This window comes from Oncorhynchus keta, chromosome 11 (assembly GCF_023373465.1).
Source record: "Oncorhynchus keta strain PuntledgeMale-10-30-2019 chromosome 11, Oket_V2, whole genome shotgun sequence".
NCBI lineage: Eukaryota > Metazoa > Chordata > Actinopteri > Salmoniformes > Salmonidae > Oncorhynchus > Oncorhynchus keta.
The window spans coordinates 16,598,440-16,624,268 of NC_068431.1; the positions used below are offsets into that span (position 1 = coordinate 16,598,440).

Consider the following 25,829-nt stretch of genomic DNA (forward strand, 5'->3'; position numbering starts at 1 on the left):
CCCCTCGCCCATACCCGGACGCGAACGAGGGACCCTCTGCACACATCAACAAGTCATCCTCGAAGCATCGTTACCCATCGCTCCACAAAAGCCACGGCCCTTGCAGAGCAAGGGGAACCACTACTTCAAGGTCTCAGACAAATCCACCCGTGTGTGTAGCTAGCTACCTAGTTTAAATATCAACAGTACTGCCACAGCAGCATAACATTTCATTAACACTTGATTTAGCCTACATCAATATTCAGTCTGGTTGGCTACAGCAAAAAGACATTGATTAATCACAATCCTTAAAATAAATTGAGCTAACATGCAGACATATCAATCAACAATCAGCTGATAGCCTACCCTCTTTTCCCCCCGATGTCATTCATGTATTTAGGAGCCACTAACTAGCTTGCTTACAATTTGTGATGAGTGCGTTGTTGCAGAAATAGGTATATAATAAACAATGTAAAATTTTTACTACATAGGCATTTGGTATGTTATGCATTTCAAGACATGAATTCTGCGAGATGATGCGATCATAGCCTGGTGCCAAATTTGTGTCTGTGAAGTCCCATGGTTGTCACGTTTGGCAATGGTGGCCGGCTAATGCCATGGATGATGAAAATTACACTGATCATGTTTTGGGGGACAAATTTCAGTACGACTGAAAGCAGTCTGTGGTAGATATGAGAATATAGCACTAAAGCAAATCCAAGGCATTTATTTTCATAATCATTATTATGGGTGAAAAAAAGAACAGAGGCATACTCAAGATGTTGTTGTTATTTATTTAACACTGTCAGGTGCAGTCGGGTCTGTTCCAACACAATCATCGGAAGACTACCATTCATCTCTTTTCACAAAAGCATTTGTATTAAGAGGGATGTTGAATAGTGTGCAGGACATGTTACCTTCCCTGTTCTTTTTAGGAACAATTGACAGAGGTTTGTCTTAAACATCACAGGTGGGTTAAGTATTGAATTATAGTATTTTTGCTCTATTTGACCAATGTAACAAAAGACCATTCACACCAACTGCACAGAAAGACAAGTGAGTCAAAAAAACTGAATCTGTCCCAAATAGCATCCTATTCCCTAAAATGTAGTTCCCTATATAGGGAACAGTGCCATTTGGAATGAATCCTGGATGTACACAACAGGGTTTTAGTGCCTCAGAACTACTGCTGCTTAAGTGAAAAACCACAAACCCATAATAATACATCTTAGACACTTCCCTTCTTTGTCAGTTTACAATGAGAGAACTCCAGTACAGAGGAATAGATCACCTTCGCCAAGGAATGTCATGCAACAGCCCCACCTTGTGGACAGAAAGTAAACTTTACTAACTCCTGCAAAGCCCTTTTTTGACCAACAGTATCTTATTTTCTCTTATCCTTATTGAAACAAAGATAATACAATTAAAGTGTTTACATGATTGTAGTGAAATACAAATGCACAACAGAGCTTTCCCATTTTAACATTTTGCAGACTACCTTAAACTTTTTATAGTTTTATTCTAAACTGGGCCCTGTATTCCAAAATAATTTATCTGAAGTGGTCCTGTAAAGTAGCATATCAACTGTAGCGTGATTTGACCTTGTATGCCGCCTCATCTCAACCATAGCACATCTACTGTAAGGGAAACAAGGTTGTGAGGATAGCTATTTCAATAAAATATTTGTTGTTGCGTTCCATGCCTTATGCCTCAAACTCGAGGCCAAGACCGAGCTTGTGCCCACCAGCGTTAATGTTTTTCCCATCCAGGAGAGCAGAGAGGGTCAGCTTAATTCCTGCAGACAAAAAGACAAGGCATCAGCAAGGGGACTTTGGCAGGAGTTACAAGTGACAAGATCAGGGCCCATTGACTGGCTGAGGAGGTCAAGTGCCTACAGTGGTTCGTCCTTTAAAATGCACAGCACAGCTTGCGTGGTGCTGCAGAATTCTACAGCAAATTATTTAAGTGCCAACCACTGGTACCATTAATGGTAGTTAGTGCTAGTTTGACCACCAGAGGGCATCTTTAAGAAGCCTTTGATAGCCTTCAATAGTGGCTGTACTAGAGAATGTAAAACCTTTTTTGGGAGAACATAGTATATGGGACTTATTAAGACATTTTGCTTGATTAATATTATGGTGTTTCAATTCCAAGAAAAACCCTCTGGGTTTCCTTTAGGATGGAACGGAAAACACGGAGCTATACAACGTGACGGTTGGGAGTAGGCTACAGCACTGGACTATTTAGTCAAAGAATCGCCGTGTCGTGCAGGCACACGGGAGACCGGGGTTCAATTCCCAGACGGGGAGGAAGGAGTAGGCTGTCCTTATAAATAAGAATTTGTTCTTAACTGACTAGCCTAGTTAAATAAAAGGTTACACTAAGAGCATAGCATTTCTACACCATAATTGTAGTCTAACCAATGCACAGAGATTCAGTGAAAATAAAAATTGCATTGATTTATCAAGACCAGTCCCCATGCTTGTTTCAGAGCAGCACGAAACAGTGCTATTGCTTCAAAGGCTTCACAGGCTATTGCTTCAAATCCTATTGCTTCAAACTTCAATATGCTCTTTAAATAAATAAGACCTGCACCACATTACTCAACACTAGTGAGACTCATGTCGCCTACGGTAGGCCTACAGTATAACGTGACTCCGCCAATAATAGAGGATTTTAAATTAAAACCAAAAGCCGCCTCTTGGGTCTCCCGGTGGCAGCCGGCATGGGTATCAAACCTGCATCTGTGTTGGGGTGACTTAAGACAGCTGCGCCACTGGGGAGGCCCCATCCACAAAGTATCAAACCTGCATCTGTTGCAACGCATGTTGCATTGGGGTGACTTAAGACAGCTGCGCCACTGGGGAGGCCCCATCCACAAAGTATAAATACAGAGAGGTGTTGGTAAAGGTCCTGCTAATAGCCCATAATGGGATATTATAATACTGTACATGGTGTCCAGGTCAGGATAACCAAAACATTTCTTTATTAAAGACTTATCAGAATGAATGGTTAAACTTGTTTATTTTGATCCAAAGTAATATGTAAGGGATAATATAACGATATTTGAGATTATTTCCTTACAAAAATACTAAAGTGAATGATTGTAATCTGAATAAAAGGCCTAAATAATATTTGTAAAGGTCAAAACATTTTATTTCTGTTTTTAGAGGGAGAGAAACACTGGGCCATTTGTGCGCCGCCCTATGGGACTCCTAATCACGGTCGGATGTGATACATAATAGTGGATACAGCTGGAGAACTGCAAGGAAATCCCATTGTGTGCCACTCGGGAGCCATGACCCATATGACCAATATATATATTGTCCTGCTAATAACAGGGTTAATAATATATCTGTGAGAATATCCATGGGGCTTTTATATAATTCTAAATTAATAATCATTGCTTTGGAGATTATTTTGTTTTCAAATAACGTAAAATGAGAGAGAAAAAGGCCATTCCTGAACATGGGGTGAGACTGTTACTAATTTGTAAATAAAGCCAGTTTGTTACTTAGAATTATTTATTTCTGCTTTTAGAGGGAGAAAAACCAAAAACCTACAGTCATCTCATTGGTCTCCCAGTCGAGGCCGGCACAGGTATTGAACCAGCATCTGTAACAACACAGTTTGCACTGCTAGGCAGTGTCTTAGACCGTTGCACCACTCAGGCGCTGTACAATGTGACCGGTTGGGAGTGGCCTACAGTACTACAGTAATAGCAAAATCATCCTAATAAAATAAAAACCTTAGTGTAACAACAGTTTTAGAAAGTAATACTGAAGTTGTGCACAATTATCAGTTTGTATTTAGGTTTATGTCACCCACTCATTGTCAGTTAGAGACACAGTAGGACCCACAAGCATAAGCAGTCCTCTAACTCCCCCTTGCACTGGTCTGGAGCAATGAAGTGGTGACGCAGGGTACTGTACTAAATGAGAAATTACTTCTAAGTGCCGCAGCATAACCACAAAACTTTAGTGGCGCAACCACTGTACTGCTGTTCTGTTCTGCCCTATATACAGCAGAAAGACATTTCAACTGCTTTTTACTGCACGTTTCATCAAGACGTCACTGGCATGGAGGAAAATGGTCAAATAACAGTTTTATAATAAATGTAAAAAATATACTCACCAGGCTTCAGAGTCTGAGTGTATCCCAGGCCAACAAGACTAGAATTGTTCACTTTGGCCTGTAGGAGAAACAGGAAAATGGTCATGAAAAACCAACATTTAGGATTCAATCAAAAGGTATTTAAATACAACAATGCTTCAATAAATAATGTTAAACTGATTAGCCTAGCAGCTCTCTACTCGTGCCCAGAACATGACCCCAGGCAGAGGTCAAGTCTCAGCCAGTGGCCTCTTACCGAGAAGGCTGCGTCGGCATCGATCTGGTACTTGGCTGCGATGCCAAAACGAGTGTTGCTGTTACCAGCGGTCCAGGCCAGGTTAACTGCTGTCTCCAGCTGGTCATTCACCTTCTGGTAGATGGACCCACCAAACTCTGTGCCATCATTTCTGTTATGAAAAACAAGCTTATTCATCACTATGAAGGTGATACTTTGAATACAGAAGGCTGTGGGAACTAGCATTTCATTTTTTTTTAAGATGCTGCTTTACAGAGTATCCATGATCTATACAAAAACATGAATTACCCATCACATGAATTGCAATCAGACAATCAATGTCACAATCTTAACCAGCAGACCTACATGTACTGCCAAAAATAATGGAAACACCTGAGTAAATGAGGGCTACAAAGTACATTGAAAGCAGTTGGTTCCACAGAGATGTGGTTTCTGAATTAATCAATTGACATCCCATCATGCTTAGGGTCATGTATAAAAACAACATCTGGCCATTATTTTGGCTACCATTCCTATGCCCCCCCATAGGATGACAATACGCCTATCCACAGGGCACGAGTGGTCACTGAGCATGAAAAAATGTAAACCATATGCCATGACCATCTCAGTCACCAGATCTCAACCCAAATGAACATTGATGGGAGATTCTGGAGTGGCGCCTGAGACAGCGTTTTCCACCACCATCAACAAAACAGCAAATTATGGAATTTCTTGTGGAAGAATGGTGTTGCATCCCTCTAATAGAGTTACAAACACTTGTAGAATCTATACCAAGGAGGATAGAAGCTGTTCTGGCCCAACACCCTGTTAAGGCACTTTAGATTGCCGTTTCCTTTATTTTGGCAGTTACCTGTATATATCAAGGATGAGCTGTCAAAGGATTAAAGAGCAACGTCTCAGAGCTAATTGACCTTGTCAAAACAAGTAATCATGACTGGGAGGACAGGTCACAGCAGGAGGTTAGCTTACTATACTATCCACCTTCCTCTTCTGACAAAGCCCGTTCACAAATCCCATCACCGTGGGATACAGTGGGACTAAAATAACTGCCAGGCTGCATCTGAGGGGGCCAGACAGAGTGCTTAGAGTTGCTATTGTCCAGACAAGGTCAGTTCTCAAAGAGCTGGAAACAACATTTTACTCACTAGTGGTTTAAAAGGCTTGGTTGGTTGGAGGATGGTAGGTCTGATAGATAAATATGTGTACGTGACCAATAACATTTGATTTGGTGCTTGCAACACTCAGTTGAGGGTATTACTCCTGAATGAGTCACATATGCAAAATGCTTCATCACTGTAAATCGACCCTAAAGACCATGTTCAGGGTCCTTAAGCACCATCACTGGATTACTGTCATTGTTGTTAAGCTCGATCACTGGCTTACTGTCATTGTTGTTAAGCCCCACGTTACTGGCTTACTGTCATTGTTGTTGTTGAGCACCCGTCTTACTTCCATTGTTTGCTGAAGTGCGGAGGCCTACCTGAACCTCATTTCCTTATCTATTAATTTAATTCCACCTACTTACACATTCGTGTGGAGCTGGAACTCGTCTGTCTTGTAGCCCACGGCAAAGTTGCTCTGGGTGACCCTGTTCTTCCCGGCCTCGAAGGTCACCTGGTAGCCGGCCAGCCAGCCCTCGTAGCCCACCACCGCCACGCCGTGCACTGCCGTCCCGTTGATGTCATAGTCCACATCACAGCCCAGGTTGAGGTGCTCCCTCTTATAGCCGGTCTTGATCTTACCACTCTTCTTGCTAAAGCAGAGAGGTGAGGGATGGCGGAAGGAACTTGTCAGTGTGAGGTAATACAGTGTCAGAATGGCAAGATACATCCAATGACCTATATTCAACAGAAAATTCCTTTTCATCATGTAATGTGCGATGACATTTATTTCAATTCATTAATAATGTGAAGCAATTAAATGGATAGTCATTTCTTACCCAGTGTTTGGCGAGAAGGAGGAATCGAACGTCAATTTAAGCCCTTTGGCCAACTGAGGCGAGAAAAAGAGAGCGATGGATAGGAAAGAATGAATGAATCAGAATTAAAGAGTAACTTTCATGAAGAAGAAAATATTATAATCCAAAACCAGATGTTTTAGGCTTAGTTATAGTAGTCTTCATTTTGACAGTACATTGCACAAGTGATATATTTTGGTCTTTTAGTAGTAAATCTAGCTCTTTTTGCTCCTAGCGATTCAACTCTACCATTGAAGTCATGATGTGGAGGCACCTAATATCATCTCAAGGGAGGGGTTGGTATGAAATACACTCCCTTCTAGATGTGCTGGGTGGTACCACCTCAAGGGAGGGGTTGGTATGAAATACACTCCCTTCTACTGTAGATGTGCTGGGTGGTACCACCTCAAGGGAGGGGTTGGTATGAAATACACTCCCTTCTACTGTAGATGTGCTGGGTGGTACCACCTCAAGGGAGGGGTTGGTATGAAATACACTCCCTTCTAGATGTGCTGGGTGGTACCACCTCAAGGGAGGGGTTGGTATGAAATACACTCCCTTCTACTGTAGATGTGCTGGGTGGTACCACCTCAAGGGAGGGGTTGGTATGAAATACACTCCCTTCTACTGTAGATGTGCTGGGTGGTACCACTTCAATGCTTACTGTAAAAGCAGGTGACAGCGTGCCTTATTTGGCAATGGTCTTGGTAAGTGGAGTGTGCCAATATATTTAGCATGACGCTTCCTTGCCTAAATTGAAGGTTTTAGCTTACTGTTTTATACACATCTACAGTGGGGCAAAAAACGTTTTTAGTCAGCCAACAATTGTGCAAGTTCTCCCACTTAAAAAGATGAGAGGCCTGTAATTTTCATCACAGGTACACTTCAACTATGACAGACAAAATGAGGGAAAAAAAATCCAGAAAATCACATTGTAGGATTTTGAATGAATTTTTTTGCAAATTATGGTGGAAAATAAGTATTTGGTCACCTACAAACAAGCAAGATTTCTGGCTCTCACAGACCTGTAACTTCTTCTTTAAGAGACTCCTCTGTCCTCCACTTGTTACCTGTATTAATGGCACCTGTTTGAACTTGTTATCAGTATAAAAAAGACACCTGTCCACAACCTCAAACAGTCACACTCCAAACTTGTAGACCTGCACCAGACTGGGAAGACTGACTCTGCAATAGGTAAGCAGCTTGGTTTGAAGAAATCAACTGTGGGAGCAATTATTAGGAAATGGAAGACAAGACCACTGATAATCTCCCTCGATCTGGGGCTCCACGCAAGATCTCACCCCGTGGGTTCAAAATGATCACAAGAACGGTGAGCAAAAATCTCAGAACCACACGGGGGGACCTAGTGAATGACCTGCAGAAAGCTGGGACCAAAATAACAAAGCCTACCATCAGCAAGGGCATTGAAGATGAAATGTGGCTGGGTCTTTCAGCATGACAATGATCCCAAACACACCGCCCGCGCAACGAAGGAGTGGCTTCATAAGAAGCATTTCAAGGTCCTGGAGTGGCCTAGCCAGTCTCCAGATCTCAACCCCATAGAAAATCTTTGGAGGGAGTTGAAAGTCCATGTTGCCCAGCAACAGCCCCAAAACATCACTGTTCTAGAGGAGATCTGCATGGAGGAATGTCATAGTTGAAGTGTACCTATGATGAAAATTACAGGCCTCATCTTTTTAAGTGGGAGCACTTGTACAATTGGTGGCTGACTAAATACTTTTTTGCCCCACTGTATGTGCTTTAATGAAAAAAAATAATAATAAATTAGGCTATGAAGAGATTATATGTTTATATTCGTAGCTACAACCATCGTATCAACGAGTACATTTTTCCCCGAATTGCTATGACTGATTGGAGGCGCAAGTCCTCTAAAACACAGGTCACTCATATTTCACTGGCTGGGAGTTCTAATCCACATGTAGCAGATTATTTATTTGTTCATCCTTTATTTACAATAGTCATCCCGTGCCCACACACTTTAATTCTGAAAGGTTAAAGCATACCTGTGAACGGGTTCGCCCTGGTAGTAGTTGTATGTTTTTATACAGTTAATTTGACTGTTAGAAAAAGAGGTACTGCGTAAATACTACAATGTGGGTTGGATTGAGCCCCTAATCTTAATTGTCAAGGTGATAATTGTATTTTTCTTCCCAACACCACAATAAACATGAGTTCACATTTCAAATTTTAAAAAATTAGCACCCCATGAGGGATTCAAATGTATACCGTCAGTGGGCTAAAAGGTCCAGAGCTGTATTTGCTTGTGATGCACATCATTTTATTATCAGAGTGTATCACTGGACTTCAGGTAAGTATGCTTTAGCGAGAAAGTGTTGAGCTCAGGTACAACTACATTCACCCAACCCAAAATGTATATTTATGAGCAATTCCCCCTACCCACAACTTCACCTGAATGCATTTTTTAAGGGGTTGGACATAGGGTGATATTGGGGTTGAGAGTTACCCTTAAAAAAAAGGTCCCAAACAGTCATTCTGATTCCCGTGTAAAATAGCCTTTTGAATGACTAAAAGATCACCCATAATATTTGTTTTGGATAGAAATCCACAAAAAAAAAATGGAGAAAACTCTCTCTCTCATGGCTAACTACCAGGATGTTTGAAAAGACAGGCTAAGTGGGCATGGAGCTTATATTCATGAGTTATTGTTATTGACTGTTGTTGTTATTGACTGACAGCTCTTTGAAACACCTATGTCAAGCAACTTGGATGCAGTGAGCAGTGTTGCAGTAAAATCATCTCAAGCAAATTTGGTGATACACAAAGCAACTCAAACAACATTGAAATTGCATCAATGGTGTTATTTTTTATACATTGAGCGTTTGGCATGTATCTTGTGATGCGGTTCACAGCAGCACCGCCAGATGTGTTGACATGAAGACTGTGTCAGAAGAAGACCTAGCTAGCCAGTAACTAACTAACACCAGACACATATGAAGACCTAGCTAGCCAGTAACTAGCTAACACCAGACACAGATGAAGACCTAGCTAGTCAGTAACTAGCTAACACCAGACACATATGAAGACCTAGCTAGCCAGTAACTAGCTAACACCAGACACATATGAAGACCTAGCTAGCCAGTAACTAGCTAACACCAGACACAGATGAAGACCTAGCTAGCCAGTAACTAGCTAAAACCAGACACAGATAAAGATCTAGCTAGCCAGTAACTAACACCAGACACAGATGAAGACCTAGCTAGCAAGTAACTAGCTAACACCAGACACAGATGAAGACCTAGCTAGCCAGTAACTAACTAACACCAGACACAGATGAAGACCTAGCTAGCCAGTAACTAACTAACACCAGACACAGATGAAGACCTAGCTAGCCAGTAACTAACTAACACCAGACACAGATGAAGACCTAGCTAGCCAGTAACTAACTAACACCAGACACAGATGAAGACCTAGCTAGCCAGTAACTAACTAACACCAGACACAGATGAAGACCTAGCTAGCCAGTAACTAACTAACACCAGACACAGATGAAGACCTAGCTAGCCAGTAACTAACTAACACCAGACACAGATGAAGACCTAGCTAGCCAGTAACTAACTAACACCAGACACAGATGAAGACCTAGCTAGCCAGTAACTAACTAACACCAGACACAGATGAAGACCTAGCTAGCCAGTAACTAACTAACACCAGACACAGATGAAGACCTAGCTAGCCAGTAACTAACTAACACCAGACACAGATGAAGACCTAGCTAGCCAGTAACTAACTAACACCAGACACAGATGAAGACCTAGCTAGCCAGTAACTAGCTAACACCAGACACATATGAAGACCTAGCTAGCCAGTAACTAGCTAACACCAGACACAGATGAAGACCTAGCTAGCCAGTAACTAGCTAACACCAGACACAGATGAAGACCTAGCTAGCCAGTAACTAACTAACACCAGACACAGATGAAGACCTAGCTAGCCAGTAACTAGCTAACACCAGACACAGATGAAGACCTAGCTAGCCAGTAACTAACTAACACCAGACACAGATGAAGACCTAGCTAGCCAGTAACTAACTAACACCAGACACAGATGAAGACCTAGCTAGCCAGTAACTAACTAACACCAGACACAGATGAAGACCTAGCTAGCCAGTAACTAACTAACACCAGACACAGATGAAGACCTAGCTAGCCAGTAACTAACTAACACCAGACACAGATGAAGACCTAGCTAGCCAGTAACTAACTAACACCAGACACAGATGAAGACCTAGCTAGCCAGTAACTAACTAACACCAGACACAGATGAAGACCTAGCTAGCCAGTAACTAACTAACACCAGACACAGATGAAGACCTAGCTAGCCAGTAACTAACTAACACCAGACACAGATGAAGACCTAGCTAGCCAGTAACTAACTAACACCAGACACAGATGAAGACCTAGCTAGCCAGTAACTAACTAACACCAGACACAGATTAAGACCTAGCTAGCCAGTAACTAACTAACACCAGACACAGATGAAGACCTAGCTAGCCAGTAACTAACTAACACCAGACACAGATGAAGACCTAGCTAGCCAGTAACTAACTAACACCAGACACAGATGAAGACCTAGCTAGCCAGTAACTAACTAACACCAGACACAGATGAAGACCTAGCTAGCCAGTAACTAACTAACACCAGACACAGATGAAGACCTAGCTAGCCAGTAACTAACTAACACCAGACACAGATGAAGACCTAGCTAGCCAGTAACTAACTAACACCAGACACAGATGAAGACCTAGCTAGCCAGTAACTAACTAACACCAGACACAGATGAAGACCTAGCTAGCCAGTAACTAACTAACACCAGACACAGTTGAAGACCTAGCTAGCCAGTAACTAACACCAGACACAGATTAAGACCTAGCTAGCCAGTAACTAACTAACACCAGACACAGATAAAGACCTAGCTAGCCAGTAACTAACTAACACCAGACACAGATGAAGACCTAGCTAGCCAGTAACTAACTAACACCAGACACAGATGAAGACCTAGCTAGCCAGTAACTAACACCAGACACAGATTAAGACCTAGCTAGCCAGTAACTAACTAACACCAGACACAGATAAAGACCTAGCTAGCCAGTAACTAACTAACACCAGACACAGATGAAGACCTAGCTAGCCAGTAACTAACTAACACCAGACACAGATGAAGACCTAGCTAGCCAGTAACTAACACCAGACACAGATTAAGACCTAGCTAGCCAGTAACTAACTAACACCAGACACAGATGAAGACCTAGCTAGCCAGTAACTAACTAACACCAGACACAGATGAAGACCTAGCTAGCCAGTAACTAACTAACACCAGACACAGATGAAGACCTAGCTAGCCAGTAACTAACTAACACCAGACACAGATAAAGACCTAGCTAGCCAGTAACTAACTAACACCAGACACAGATGAAGACCTAGCTAGCCAGTAACTAACTAACACCAGACACAGATGAAGACCTAGCTAGCCAGTAACTAACTAACACCAGACACAGATGAAGACCTAGCTAGCCAGTAACTAACACCAGACACAGATTAAGACCTAGCTAGCCAGTAACTAACACCAGACACAGATTAAGACCTAGCTAGCCAGTAACTAACTAACACCAGACACAGATGAAGACCTAGCTAGCCAGTAACTAACTAACACCAGACACAGATGAAGACCTAGCTAGCCAGTAACTAACACCAGACACAGATGAAGACCTAGCTAGCCAGTAACTAACTAACACCAGACACAGATGAAGACCTAGCTAGCCAGTAACTAACTAACACCAGACACAGATGAAGACCTAGCTAGCCAGTAACTAACTAACACCAGACACAGATGAAGACCTAGCTAGCCAGTAACTAACTAACACCAGACACAGATGAAGACCTAGCTAGCCAGTAACTAACACCAGACACAGATTAAGACCTAGCTAGCCAGTAACTAACTAACACCAGACACAGATAAAGACCTAGCTAGCCAGTAACTAACTAACACCAGACACAGATGAAGACCTAGCTAGCCAGTAACTAACTAACACCAGACACAGATGAAGACCTAGCTAGCCAGTAACTAACTAACACCAGACACAGATGAAGACCTAGCTAGCCAGTAACTAACACCAGACACAGATTAAGACCTAGCTAGCCAGTAACTAACTAACACCAGACACAGATAAAGACCTAGCTAGCCAGTAACTAACTAACACCAGACACAGATGAAGACCTAGCTAGCCAGTAACTAACTAACACCAGACACAGATGAAGACCTAGCTAGCCAGTAACTAACACCAGACACAGATTAAGACCTAGCTAGCCAGTAACTAACTAACACCAGACACAGATAAAGACCTAGCTAGCCAGTAACTAACTAACACCAGACACAGATGAAGACCTAGCTAGCCAGTAACTAACTAACACCAGACACAGATGAAGACCTAGCTAGCCAGTAACTAACTAACACCAGACACAGATGAAGACCTAGCTAGCCAGTAACTAGTTAACACCAGACACAGATGAAAGGGGAAACATAAGTATCTTTGCCATAGATGAATAGGGAAAACTTTTAATTATATTAGCTGACACCTTACAGTCAAATTTGGGCACCAGTAGAGTCGATATCTAGCTACATAAAACACACCCCTCTGCAAACACGCCTTCTCCAATGTTGGTTACAAGGCGGTACTTATTTAAATGTGGTAAGAGAATATCATTTTACCATTGGTGTATTAAAATGAGATTTAGGGTGATGTCACCTTATCCTCTTAATAATCCCCTCCTGAATCCAAGTGTTTGACACAGGGGAGGGGACCAATAACTTTATGATCAAACGTTATCAATGTAGAAGCAAGTCATTTGTCATACTTTGATGTGGTTTCATCCGATTTCATGAAAAACATTGACTGTTCATGACCTTAAAAATGCATTTCTGAGAAAGTTGGAAAGAATGATTAAGAAAGCATGGTTGTGTAATTAAAATGTATATTGCTATGAGCATTTCACCACTTAACAGGGTGGCAGGGTCCATAGGGAACTGATACTACCACACACCAGATTAAACATGTGAAGTTATATAAATATAGGCATATGCCTATTGCCATAAAATGGGTGGGCAACTCCAGTCCTGGAGGGCCTGATTGGTGTCAACATCCCTACCAAACACAGCTGATTAACAAAATTGCATTCTAAACTGAAGATCATGATAAGGTGATTATTGGAGTCAGGTGTGTTTGCTGGAGCAAAACTGTGACACCAATCAGGCCCTCGAGGACTGGAATTTCCCACCCCTTACATAAAATATATAATAAATCAATGAAACAAGTCAGTGAGTGCTGGTCTTTTTATATTTACACTATGGGATTCAGGGGAGGCTGCTGAGGGGAGGAAGGCTCATAATAATGTCCGGAACGGGACAAATGGAATGGCATCAAACACCTGTTTGATGCATTTAATACCATTCCAATGATTCCGCTCCAGTCATTACCATGATCCCATCCTCCCCAATTAACATCCCTGTGATGGGATTACTCCTTGGTTTATAGCCCCCTTCTAACAATTGCTGATTGAAGAAAACGGAGTTGAGTACATTGCAACCTGATCTAAAGAACACCTGATCCTGACCTGGTCCTCCAGAGTGATCTCTGTGCCCAGAGTGTTGTCAGTGTTCCACTTCTCAGTGAAGGTCAGCCCATGCTCCGCCCACTTGTACTTGGTCTCCAGGGTGCCAGCCACTTTGCTGGTCTCCGTGTTGGCAGAGCCTGTGCTGGTGAACTCCTGGGATTGGAGTCAAACAGAGGTCAAAGGTGAGATGTGATCATGCTATAAAGCAGTGAGGATTTGGATTGTTGAGGATCACATGGGCAAAAAATGATCAGTGTGTAGACTATGTGTTTGATTGTATTTGAGTATATTTGAGTATTTGAGTATAAATATGTTTGTTTTCCTTTGCAGCTAGTGAAATAATCTAAAGTGAAGCTGGCAATCAGAGGTCTTTCACAGTTGTCAATGAGCAAGATAACTAGAGGGCCTCTAAGTTGTATGATGACAGACGGCTAGATAACTACTTAATTTATAGCACTGAGTCAAGTGCCTCTTTTGGCTCCAAGGGGTAATCGGAGCAACTCTGCTGTGGATCTCACCAGTCCATTCTCCGACTTGGTTTTCAAGTCCAGCTTGATGAGACCAAAACCTGAGAGGCATGGAAGAAAATTAAATCAAGCTGTTGTACTTACAAAACATTCTAGGAGTGCTCTTCAAACTGATGATACATTTCTGTTTTGTTAAATTCTTTTCACTAACATTCCTGGCAATCCGTAAACACGTGGCTTCTAATTATTTCCATAATACACAAGCAGTCTCATGGAGACTTATTTTACCACCTCATGAACACATAAACCACCGTTCAATAAATCCCTCTGAGAAATACTAGCCTAGAACTACATCTATTAGAACTATATTACATAACATTGACTGATCGGGTGAGTGTATTGATTTGATGTGGTTTATACACTAGAGAGTACATTGTCATACCAGGCGTCAGCCACGGTTCACAAACCCAGCTTGCTTCCCATCCCCCTCTCGGAATCAGTGTGCTGGTCCACTGGGCAGTCCCACCCTTGCCTAGGAATGTACTATGGCTAACCCCAAGGGCTATTCAAGGCCCATTTACAAAGGAATCCCCATAGTACAGCCTGAGGCTCACTGTCTCTGTGCAGCAGTGTCTCCCAGTCAATACACTACCCAAGGACAGCCAGTCTAAACTAGAGGGTTCACCAAATAGATATAAAACTAGGCTAGGCTGAAGTCCATTCCTCATTCTCTGCAGGACAGGAGCAAAGGCTGAATAGATGGATAGTGAGTAGAAGTACTGAGGTGCTCACCGTATCCCTTGGTGAAGACATCCTTGGCAGACTTGCCAAGGTCAACATAGGTTGGAGGAACAGCCATTATCTGTTTAAAAATAATAATACAATTTGAGAGCTTAGTGTTTGACTAAAGCACAAACACAGAGCAATGAGACAGATATTTCAAAAGATGTATAAATGTGAAAAAGCTGTTCTGCCCACTATGACTAATTTGTTCCCTTTTGAAAAGACGGCTGTGGTCGAGTTATAAAATATTTAGCACAAACCTCCGTGCAACGCCAATGACATAAAGAACTAGTAGTGTGCTGGGCCTTCAGTGATACACCAAGGGAGGCTGGGGAGAGAACACTGCTGGTGAAGGACGTGGGAGAGAAGGGGATGGGTGGAGGGGGTCATTGATGGATAGGGTGGGCCGATTGGGAAAGCAGGCAGGCATGCGCACACCCGTGCCTGGACGGACTCACCCGTTTGCTCTGACTCATCAGAAAAATAACACTTGCCGGGATAGAGATTTCACAACAGTCAAACTGAATACACTGGACTGGGCCATCTCAATAATAGACAAGTGATTTCTAAATTGCAGATTAGTTTTATTATTGGATTGATGACCTCCACTATGTAAGAACAAGTGGGTAGAGATTTCCATGTTAAATAACATAAGAAAACACCTGCTTGTTGCAGATTGCAAAAATGACGCTGGCAGATTATTGGGGGGTTTAACGGACAAAGAATAAGCCTAATCCTGGAATTAAAAGCATTGTCAATTGACATTCTCCATTGATCTTGCTTTTTAGTCCATGACAAGGTTTAAACTGCACACTTGTCCTCTACCCATGTGTGCACAATGCTAATTTGCAAATAGAGTATAACCCAAAGACCTATTTTGTACATCAGCGTGTGCCACACAGCCTACAGCCACAACTTCAGGGCTCCCGAGTGGGCAGCGGTCTAAGGCACTGCATCTCACTGCTAGAGGCGTCACAACAGACACCCTGGTTCAAATCCAGGCTGTATCACAACCGTCCGTGATTGGGAGTCCCATAGGGCGGCACACAATTGGCCCAGCATCGTCCGGGTTTGGCCGGTGTAGACAGTCATTGTAAATAAGAATTTGTTCTTAATTGACTTGCCTAGTTAAATAAAAAGGTTCAATATAATTTTTTTGAAATCCTTCAAAACACCATTCAAATCACCACACCTTGACAAGGTAAAAATCTGTCGTTCTGCCCCGGAGCAAGGCAGTTAACCCACTGTTCTCCAGTAGGCCGTCATTGTAAATAAGAATGTGTTCTTAACGGACTTGCCTAGTTAAATAAAAAAATGCATGATTTAGTGACACCCAACACCAAGCATTACACAACCCTTATTTCATCACACTTTGAAGTTAAATAATACGAGCCTCCACAAGCCAAATAATTTACTATAATCTCTAGTGACCAAGAGGCACATGCTCAGAGGGGAACACTGGGAAGGGGACAGGAAGTGTAAAGCATTCCAGAACACATACATTACACACATCTCCGATCTCTCAATCTCTCTCACACACACACGACACTAGTGACACAGCATTGACACTAGTGATGCATCGATATGACATTTTTGGTTGATACCGATATCCAATACTTTCCTTGCCCAAAAACCAGACACCAATACCCGATATTTCAATTTTTGTAAAGTTAAATAGTTAACACACACACACATGGACGAAGCGATCTAAGACAATGCATCTCAGTGCAAGAGGCGTCACTACAGTCCCTGGATCAAATCCAGGCTGCATCACATCCGGCCGTTATTGGGAGTTATCTTGGCTTTAATGGATTTCACCTTTGAGTTGTCTCACTGAAATGTTCTTACCCTTTCAAATGACTGCTCGACTTGTTGACTGCTCAATCCACACAGTAGACATTGTGGGCTAGGTTAGGAATGCTGTGTTGTACATGTAGTGCAACATGTTACGTGGCGTCATTACATCATGCACCTACGTTATATAGCTATGCACGGTAGCTTTGACATGGGTATTTAACATAGGTGTTAAACTAGACATCGGGCAGATACAGATGTTGACATATGTCCACCGATATATCGCTCATCCCTAGAACTATTCTCTAAACATTGCTTGTTTTGTCAAACTGAAATTAGCATAACTATTAGAATTGTAGCAACCAGGAAATGGCGATTTCTGCATATTGCACCTTTAAACAGTCTGCCAATTGCTCTGCCGTTGGTCCTTTTTGAGGTAGTGCGTTCAGATTTCTATCACCTGAAGCAGAACCATGTAAATAAGTGCATGAACTTGGCGTGTATGCATGCATTTTCATTATGTGCACACGCTGCGCTTTGACGTTTATATAAGGGTGCAATATGCAGAAATCGCTCCACCATTTCCTGGATCCAGAAATTCAATTGTGTAGACAATTATTGTACAATCTAAACCGCTGTGAAATATATTTTCAGCTGTTTGAAGTTCATTTACAAAACCGAACGTAAAATAAGCAAAATGAACTTAACGGGAAGCATATGAATAGTGCACATAGAACAGATCTACGGCTTCTGAGACTAGATTTCAATGGGAAAGAAATGATCTAGATTTGTCAATGTGAATTTGGACGAGTCACTCAAAAAGTGAAATTGCAGCGTACCTGTGGAATTATTTCTTACATTCCTAACTGAAAAAGGAACAACCGCACGGACAACCGGTAAAGTAAATTAAAATATAATTTTATTCGACATTCTAGCTTGTAAATTAGAGGTGATGAGAGAACTTTCCTGATTCAAACGCTCATTTCTGCCGACATAGAATTCAACTCATCGTCGGGTTTCCAGGCAACCTGGCTACATGATGCCTAAGGTTTTATGAAACAAGGTGACACAAGCATCACTGCTTGGACATCTTAAGTTTCCTTGATAACTAGCTAGCTGCTGGGTTTAGCAAGCAATTTGTAGACAACGGGACAACTGCATAATCGGTGGTTATAGCTAGCGGTTTTAATCAATTTGCAGAGGAAAAAAAGTAACTAAACTCAATAAATCCAAATAATTGTTGGCCACAGTTGACCTCAAGCAGGGTATTAGCTACTTGAGGCCTTGTTCAGCTAGCTAGCTAACATTGCTGCATGCCTATCAGCATCTCTCCTCCTGGGCTGCTTCTGATTTCGCGGTGAATGCACGTGCCGTCTCTTAACATTTAAGCCAAGAGGTCAATGTCCATCACAACAGGGATACAATAGTGCCCCATAATAGGCAACAGCATTACATTTCGACATACCTCTGTCAGTGGTTTCCAATCCTGCCTGAGAAGGATCCTGTCAACTGGACAAAGGGAGGGGTAAGAGGAGGTGCTACAGCGTCACACTCTAGAAGTCACGCAGGCGTGTGAAAAAAGCCTTCGCCTCTTGCATTATTTGTGGCGCACGCGCTGTTAATATTTTTACTCCTGCATATCGCATCATCAGTAGGCTTAAACCCGCCGCGGTTTACAACAGATCTAGGATAATCTCTTCCCACCTCATCACATATCCCCACCATTATGTGCTTATACCCAAAACCGTCCGCACAGGAGAAGAGCCAGGATTTGCGAAATTGAGAGCATCCTAACTGGTTGCATCACTGCCTTTGACCGCACAGTACTATAGAGGGTAGTGCGCACGCCCCAGTACATTACTGGGTCCAAGCTTCCTGCCATCCAGGACCTCCAGGCGGTGTCAAAGGAAGGCCCTAAAAATTGTCAAAGACTCCAGCCACCCTAGTCATAGACTGTTCTCTCTGCTACGGCAAGCGGTACAGGAGCGGCAAGTCTAGGTCCTAGAGGCTTCTGAACAGCTTCTACCCCCAAGCCATAAGACTACTGAACATCTAATCAAATGACTACCCAGACTATTTGCACCCCCCCCATTTTACGCTGCTGCTACTCTGTACTCTGCTAGTATCTAAGCATAAGTCACTTTAATAACTCAACTCAACCTACCTGTTTACGGTGCCCCCACACATTGACTCTGTACCGGTACCCCCTGTATATAGCCTCACTATTGTTATTCACCTGCTGCATATTTTTCTAAAAACGGCAATGTTGGTTAAGGGTTTGTAAGTATAAGCATTTCACTGTAAGGTCTGCACCTGTTGTATTCGGTGCATGTGACAAATACATTTTGATTTGATTTTAAGCACTCATCTCAGTCGACCTATGTAGAGTATTAGCTGCATCCATGCCCAGCAAATGTGTTAGTGTCTGGCCTATGCATAGTGGAAAGAAACAGTCTTATTCATGATGGAAATATTTCAATAAAAGGTTAGGGATGAATGGCATTTATATCCATTTAGGCAAGTCAGTTAAGAACAAATTCTTATTTACAATGACGGCCTACCCCGGCCAAACACAGACTACGCTGGGCTAATTGTGCACCTCCCTATGGGACTCCCAATCACGGTGGCTTGTAATGCAGCCTGGAATCGAACCAGAGTCTTTAATGATACCTCTTGCACTGAGATGCTGTGCCGTAGACCACTGCACCACTCAGGAGCCCGATAATGACGAATAGGCAAAAACATGCTCAAAATGCTCTTGTTTTTATTGGCATTTTGTACATTCAAAATGTTGCATATTGTGAAGTGTAGGCCTATCCATCACGCAGTTGCCATTTTTAAAGTAGTTTTTTCTCCTCAGTGCCAGTTCTCATAGCATACAGTTTTTCTGCACCATTTTAAACCTTGTGAGTGCAGTGCATGGGTGCATATTTTGTGAAATTCTGTGTAACATGTCTTCATAGAATAGTGTAGAAGTGGTTGTGTGGAATGCTGCCAAACCCCATGGCTTCCTCTGTCATAGATAGGGTGCCGCTGACAGCATATACCTCCAGGTTATCTAGTGAAAATAACTACAATGTGATACCGTCTATACCAGTTCACTTTCAATGTCATATAAATAAATAATATTATGCTCAAGATAATAAATTGCCCTGTGTTCAGATGAGACGTTAAACGGCTGTCCTGACTCTGTGGTCACTAAAGATCCCATGGCACTTATTGTAAGAGTTGGGGTGTTAACCCCAGTGTCCTGCCTAAATTCCCAATCTGGCTCTCATACCATCACGGTCACCTAATGAATGTGTTCTCAGTCAATTTACCTGGCAAAATTAGGGTTAAAAAAATGGCTATTGCAGACATGCTGGATATAATGACGAGATGCTTGAGTCTCCGCCCAAACAATGGGATTCCTTGTCCGCAGAACGGCTCATTCCGTAGCAGCAAAGATAACAACATAACACTCGTTTTATAAAGGCAGATATAATTACCGTAGACGCATATCATAGTTCAAAAGATGAGCATTGTACTGTATGCTCTCCATGGGACTACCTGTGCATTTCTACTGCCTGGGTCACCTGTGCGACTAAAGACAGAGAGGAAGAGGCGAAGTGAGTGTTTACACCGCCCAAAATCTGTCCAGATTAAGCAGATCATGAATTATTAAGCATGTGAGGAGTTTTTGTATGGGGGAAAAGAGAGAGTGTTGAATTTAGTCAGGGTAAAAATGAATTGCTATTTTGATACGTGAGGCTTATTTCATCTAATAGAAGTTTTGAACGGTTGTTACTTGTGTACTGATATAAGTGTGATGCACGTGACATCCCGGAAACTTTGAGAAAAACTTGAGAAGGGCTTTGCATATTCATGAAACTAGCATATCATCTCACTCTCCTTTGAGTACAGGCGGTTGATGTAAACCCCCTCATCGAATAATATTCAAGTAATGAGATGTATCCACCATCCAAAGAGAGCAATAGGCGGGAGCTTTGGGCAAAAGACCCAACCAAATAACGATGTTTGGAAAGTGGATGGTTTTACACGCGTTTATGAACATTTGTAATCCCACCTGTGCTAGAGTGGGGGAGGGGGTTTCACGTTGAATCAACGTGGGAAACTTTTAACCTAAATCTAAATGACAGGGTGACATTTTTGGTTGATTTCACTTTGAATTCACATTTAACAACTCAACCAAATGCCATTGAAAGAGGACATGGTAGATGCTGTGAGCTGTTTTGGCCAGTAGATGACAGTGTAAGCATTGTTCTTTGACTCCTCTTTCTTTCCACAAAGCACATTGAAACAATTCTCATAAAATTACAAAAAAGGCAACTGAGAACATCAAATTAATTTTGTTCTCTGGTGGGAGATGTCCCCCCTGACAGAAGTACTAGGCCTACAATTCGTTTTCACGTATTTTGATATCTGAAAATGTGGGCCAAAATGTGTGAAGAGTACTCAGTCCCTGTACTGTCCCTATTATTTTTTTTCCCTAATAATTTGACATTTTGTGGTATTCGAACACTCTAAGTCTTAATTTAGTATTTTTTGAAGTTATTTGTTTGATTATAAAAAGTTAGTGTATGAACTAAAACAATGAGTATTTTTTAAATTATATTCAACTTTTGGTTTTGATGTTATTCACAAGATCAACATACTGATTTTAAAAACACATATCTGTTTAGCTCAGTTTAAAAAATGTATTTCTCTTATTAATAAACATATTAATATCACATAAAATTGCAACACCTGAATTAAATGAAAACCCTCAGCATTTTGAAGTAATTGATGTTAACGTTCTCATACTGTTGGCCCCAAAATAACTAGTAACTATGAAAAATATTTAAATCTCATGTACATAACTATCTGATGGATCTGTTCAATTTGCAACATTTCAATTATTATTTGAATTGATAATACTTTAAGTGGTATGTTATTTCATTTGAGCTAATTCTTCAAAGTAAATAGGGCCTGTTTTTGTCATTGAATTTCTGTTATAATTGATTAATTCCAAAATGATATCATGCAGTGTTTTATGATTGTAATTGTATTTTCCTTAAGATGGCTTGAAGTAAGTCATGACAGAAAACGATAATTAGTGATATGAATTGTAACAGTAGAGCAGTTATAAACAGCATAATACATAACCAAGAAACAGTCTGTCACAGACGCAGAGCCTATTTTCTTTATTTGATTGTTTTAATCAATTAAAGTTAAGGTATTTCCTTAACTTTTTGCACTGCTCTTTTGGACATGCAAAATTGTATTTTGTTGTTCTTGTATAAGTGTCATTGTATCCTGAATCACATTTTATCAACAACTTCACAGTTGTCGTCTGTCAGTCGCCTGAAGTTGCAGCCAAATTCATTTTTATATTATCCTCAAGTAATATCTGAATGCTCCTTTCATCCCCATGCATCAAAGCCAACCAATGCACACTTCAAACAGCCATCACCAACTGCCAATCATGTCCCAAAGAAGACAAACACAACTGAAACTGTAAATCAACCCAGGGCCCGCATCTACAAAGTAAATAAATATATTATAAACAGATGCCATGATTTACAACATCTGGATAAATAAAGCACTATGTCATCTTTTTCTAAACAGTGGTTCAAGCGAGATCCAAAACCCCTCCCATCCAACCAAGCCTCTCATGAGTCAATGACTTCACTGGAGCCTGGTGTATACTGGCACAACCCAGACTGGTTATGGCTGCATAAATCATATTCTTTCTCCAACCTGGTCTCAGAGAATTTCATATTTTTCTGTAGGTAAATCCAAGACTCCATTTAGCGTGATATGTATTCATTTGTGGATGTCCGTCACCTATTTCCTGCAACTTGGGCTCAGAGAATTTTGTATTCTGTATGTAAATCCAAGACACTCCATGCAGGGACAGATCGAAATTTAGTAGGGGGGGGCTGGTCCAACTCAAGGTTTCATAAAAAGAAATGCTCATATTTTCGCATGTACCTCCCCTTGTACTGTACTGAACAGGGCTTTTGAGCACCTGAAGACTCTGTTTACCTCAGTGCCTGTGCTGGCTCATCCGGATCCCTCTTTGCCATTCATAGTGGAGGTGGACGCATCCGAAGCTGGGATAGGAGCAGTGCTCTCTCAGCGTTCGGGTACGCCACTGAAGCTTCGCCCCTGTGCTTTCTTTTCGAAGAAGCTCAGCCCAGCGGAGCGAAACTATGATGTGGGGAACCGAGAGCTGTTAGCTGTCGTAGAAGCCTTGAAGGTGTGGAGGCATTGGCTTGAGGGGGCTAAACACCCTTTTCTCATCTGGACTGACCACCGCAATCTGGAGTACATCCGGCAGGCGAAGAGATTGAATCCTCTCCTGGCAAGGTGGGCCATGTTTTTCACTCGTTTTGTGTTTACTCTTTCTTACAGACCAGGCTCCCAGAACATTAAGGCAGACGCATTGTCTCGGCTGTATGACACAGAGGAGCGGTCCAAAGGATCCCACTCCCATACTCCCAGCTTTGTGTCTGGTGGCGCCGGTAGTGTGGGAGCTGGACGCGGACATTGAGCGGGCGTCACTCCCCTGAGTGTCCAGCTGGTCGTCTGTATGTTCCGTCTGCTGTCTGCGACCGATTGATATATTGCGCTCACACGTCACCCTCCTCTGGTCATCCTGGGATAGGTCGGACGATGCGCTGTCTTGAAGGAAGGTACTGGTGGCCCACTTTAGCTAAGGATGTGAGGATTTATGTTTCTTCCTGTTCGGTGTGCGCCCAGTGCAAGGCTCCTAGACACCTGCCCAGAGGTAAGCTACAACCTCTACCCGTTCCTCAACGGCCATGGTCGCACCTGTCGGTGGATTTTTTGACTGATCTTCCACCTTCACAGGGTTACACCACGATCCTGGTCGTTGTGGATCGGTTTTCAAAGTCCTGTCGTCTCCTCCCTTTGCCCGGTCTCCCTACGGCCTTACAAACTGCAGAGGCCCTATTTACACAAGTTTTCCGGCACTATGGGTTGCCTGAGGATATAGTGTCCGATCGGGGTCCCCAGTTCACATCAAGGGTCTGGAAGGCGTTCATGGAGCGTCTGGGGATCTCGGTTAGTCTTACCTCAGGTTGTCACCCGAGAGTAATGGGCAGGTGGAGAGAGTTAATCAGGATGTGGGTAGGTTTCTGCGGTCTTATTGCCAGGATCGGCCGGGGGAGTGGGCGAAGTTCGTGCCCTGGGCAGAGATGGCTCAGAACTCGCTACGTCACTCCTCCACTAACCTTACTCCCTTTCAATGTGTATTAGGGTATCAGCCGGTTCTGGCTCCTTGGCATCAGAGCCAGACCGAGGCCCCTGCGGTGGACAATTGGTTTCGGCACGCTGAGGAAACCTGGGAGGCAGCCCACGTCCACCTTCAGCGTGCCATAAGGCTCCAGAAAATTGGCGCAGACCGTCGCCGCAGTGAGTCCCCAGTGTTCGCACCAGGGGACAGGGTCTGGCTCTCGACCCGAAACCTGCCCCTTCGCCTGCTCTGCCGGAAGCTGGGTCCGCGGTTTGTGGGGCCGTTTAAAGTCCTGAGGAGAGTGAACAAGGTATGTTATAGGTTACAACTACCCACTCATTACCGTATTAATCCCTCGTTCCATGTGTCTCTCCTCAGGCCGATGGTGGCTGGCCCGCTCCAGGAGGCTGAAGTGCGTGATGTTCCTCCGCCTCCTCTAGACATCGAGGGGGTTCCGGCGTACTCTGTCCGATCCATTTTGGATTCGAGACGTCGGGCGAGGGGCCTTCAGTACCTCGTGGACTGGGAGGGGTACGGGCCGGAGGAGAGATGCTGGGTTCCGGTAAGTCGCTCTGGATAAGAGCGTCTGCTAAATGACTTAAATGTAATGTAATGAGGACGTGTTAGATCCATGTTATCAGAATTCCACCGTCTCCATCCGAATCGCCCTGCACCTCGCCCTCCGGGTCGTCCCCGAGGCCAGTGTCGACGCGCAGCTGGAGCCGCGCGTCAGGGGGGGGGGGGTACTGTCACGACTTCTGCCGAAGTTGTTGCCTCTCCTTGTTCGGGCGGTGCTCGGCGTTCGACGTCACCGGTCTTCTAGCCATCATTGATCCTTTTTTCATTTTCCATTGGTTTTGTCTTGTCTTCCCACACACCTGTTTTCAATCCCATTCATTACCTGTTGTGTATTTAACCCTCTGTTTCCCCTCATGTCTTTGTCAGAGATTGATTTGTTGTCAGTGTAGTGTGATTGTTTGTATAGGTGCGCGTCGGGTCTTCGTACCCATGTTTTGTTTGTTTGTACATTTATTGTTATGGAGCTTACTCGTGGAACTTTATTAAAAGACTCCATATTTACACTCCATTTGACTCTCCTGCACCTGACTTCCCTGCCACCTATTACACCTATGCATGACACACAGAGCAATGCAATCTCCATACACACTTATCTGTAAGGTTCCTAAGTCGAGCAGGGAGGGAGGTTTTTCCAATTCCTCGCAAAGAAGGGCACCTATTGGTAAAAAAGCAGACATTGAATATCCCTTTGAGCATGGTGAAGTTATTAATGACACTTTGGATGTTGTATCAATAAACCCAGTCATTACAAAGAGACAGGCGTCCTTCCTAACTCATTTGCAGGAGAGGAAAGAAGCCGCTAAGGGATTTCACCAGGAGGCCAATGGTGACTTTAAAACAGTTTAATGGCTGTGATTGGAGAAACGAGGCATCTGAGTAATACTACAAATAAATTCAGCACAGCAATTCACTTTTTTTCCTGAATACAAAGTGTTACATTTGGGCAAATCCAATACAACTCATTACTGAGTGCCACTCTCTATATTTTCAAGCATAGTGGTGGCAGCATCAT

At 42.8% G+C, this 25,829-nt stretch overlaps 2 protein-coding genes across 3 annotated transcripts; one reads left to right on the top strand and one right to left on the bottom strand.

Annotated features, from left to right (window-relative positions):
* Positions 1-753: 753 nt before the first annotated feature.
* Positions 754-18,620, bottom strand: LOC118389827 (voltage-dependent anion-selective channel protein 1). Its single transcript, XM_035779698.2, has 9 exons — positions 18,464-18,620; positions 15,214-15,283; positions 14,473-14,522; positions 13,955-14,107; positions 6,288-6,340; positions 5,874-6,101; positions 4,349-4,499; positions 4,114-4,171; positions 754-1,774 (listed from the first exon to the last, which is right to left on the bottom strand). The coding sequence occupies exons 2-9, from the start codon at positions 15,278-15,280 to the stop codon at positions 1,683-1,685; spliced, it is 852 nt and encodes a 283-aa protein (XP_035635591.1). The 5' UTR covers positions 15,281-15,283; positions 18,464-18,620; the 3' UTR covers positions 754-1,682.
* Positions 18,621-19,777: 1,157 nt separating this feature from the next.
* On the top strand, positions 19,778-25,396 carry LOC127933095 (uncharacterized). 2 transcript variants are annotated; one of them, XM_052529606.1, is made up of 3 exons: positions 19,778-20,606; positions 24,262-24,548; positions 24,617-25,396. In XM_052529606.1, the coding sequence occupies exons 1-3, from the start codon at positions 20,513-20,515 to the stop codon at positions 24,647-24,649; spliced, it is 414 nt and encodes a 137-aa protein (XP_052385566.1). In that variant the 5' UTR covers positions 19,778-20,512; the 3' UTR covers positions 24,650-25,396. The 2 variants fall into 2 exon arrangements, with proteins under 2 accessions (XP_052385566.1, XP_052385565.1); XM_052529605.1 differs by having other exon boundaries at positions 19,783-20,606; positions 24,262-25,396.
* The last annotated feature ends 433 nt before the right edge of the window (positions 25,397-25,829 follow it).

Excerpts from the sequence above, each read along its gene's own strand:
- LOC127933095 (XM_052529605.1), top strand. The coding sequence starts at position 20,513 with ATGAGCATTGTACTGTATGCTCTCCATGGGACTACCTGTGCATTTCTA. Across the intron at positions 20,607-24,261 it reads GACAGAGAGGAAGAGGCGAA|GGTATCAGCCGGTTCTGGCT; the intron begins GTGAGTGTTTAC and ends AATGTGTATTAG.
- LOC118389827 (XM_035779698.2), bottom strand. The coding sequence starts at position 15,280 with ATGGCTGTTCCTCCAACCTATGTTGACCTTGGCAAGTCTGCCAAGGAT. Across the intron at positions 14,108-14,472 it reads CCAAGTCGGAGAATGGACTG|GAGTTCACCAGCACAGGCTC; the intron begins GTGAGATCCACA and ends CTCCAATCCCAG. Across the intron at positions 6,341-13,954 it reads AGATCACTCTGGAGGACCAG|TTGGCCAAAGGGCTTAAATT; the intron begins GTCAGGATCAGG and ends TTCTCGCCTCAG.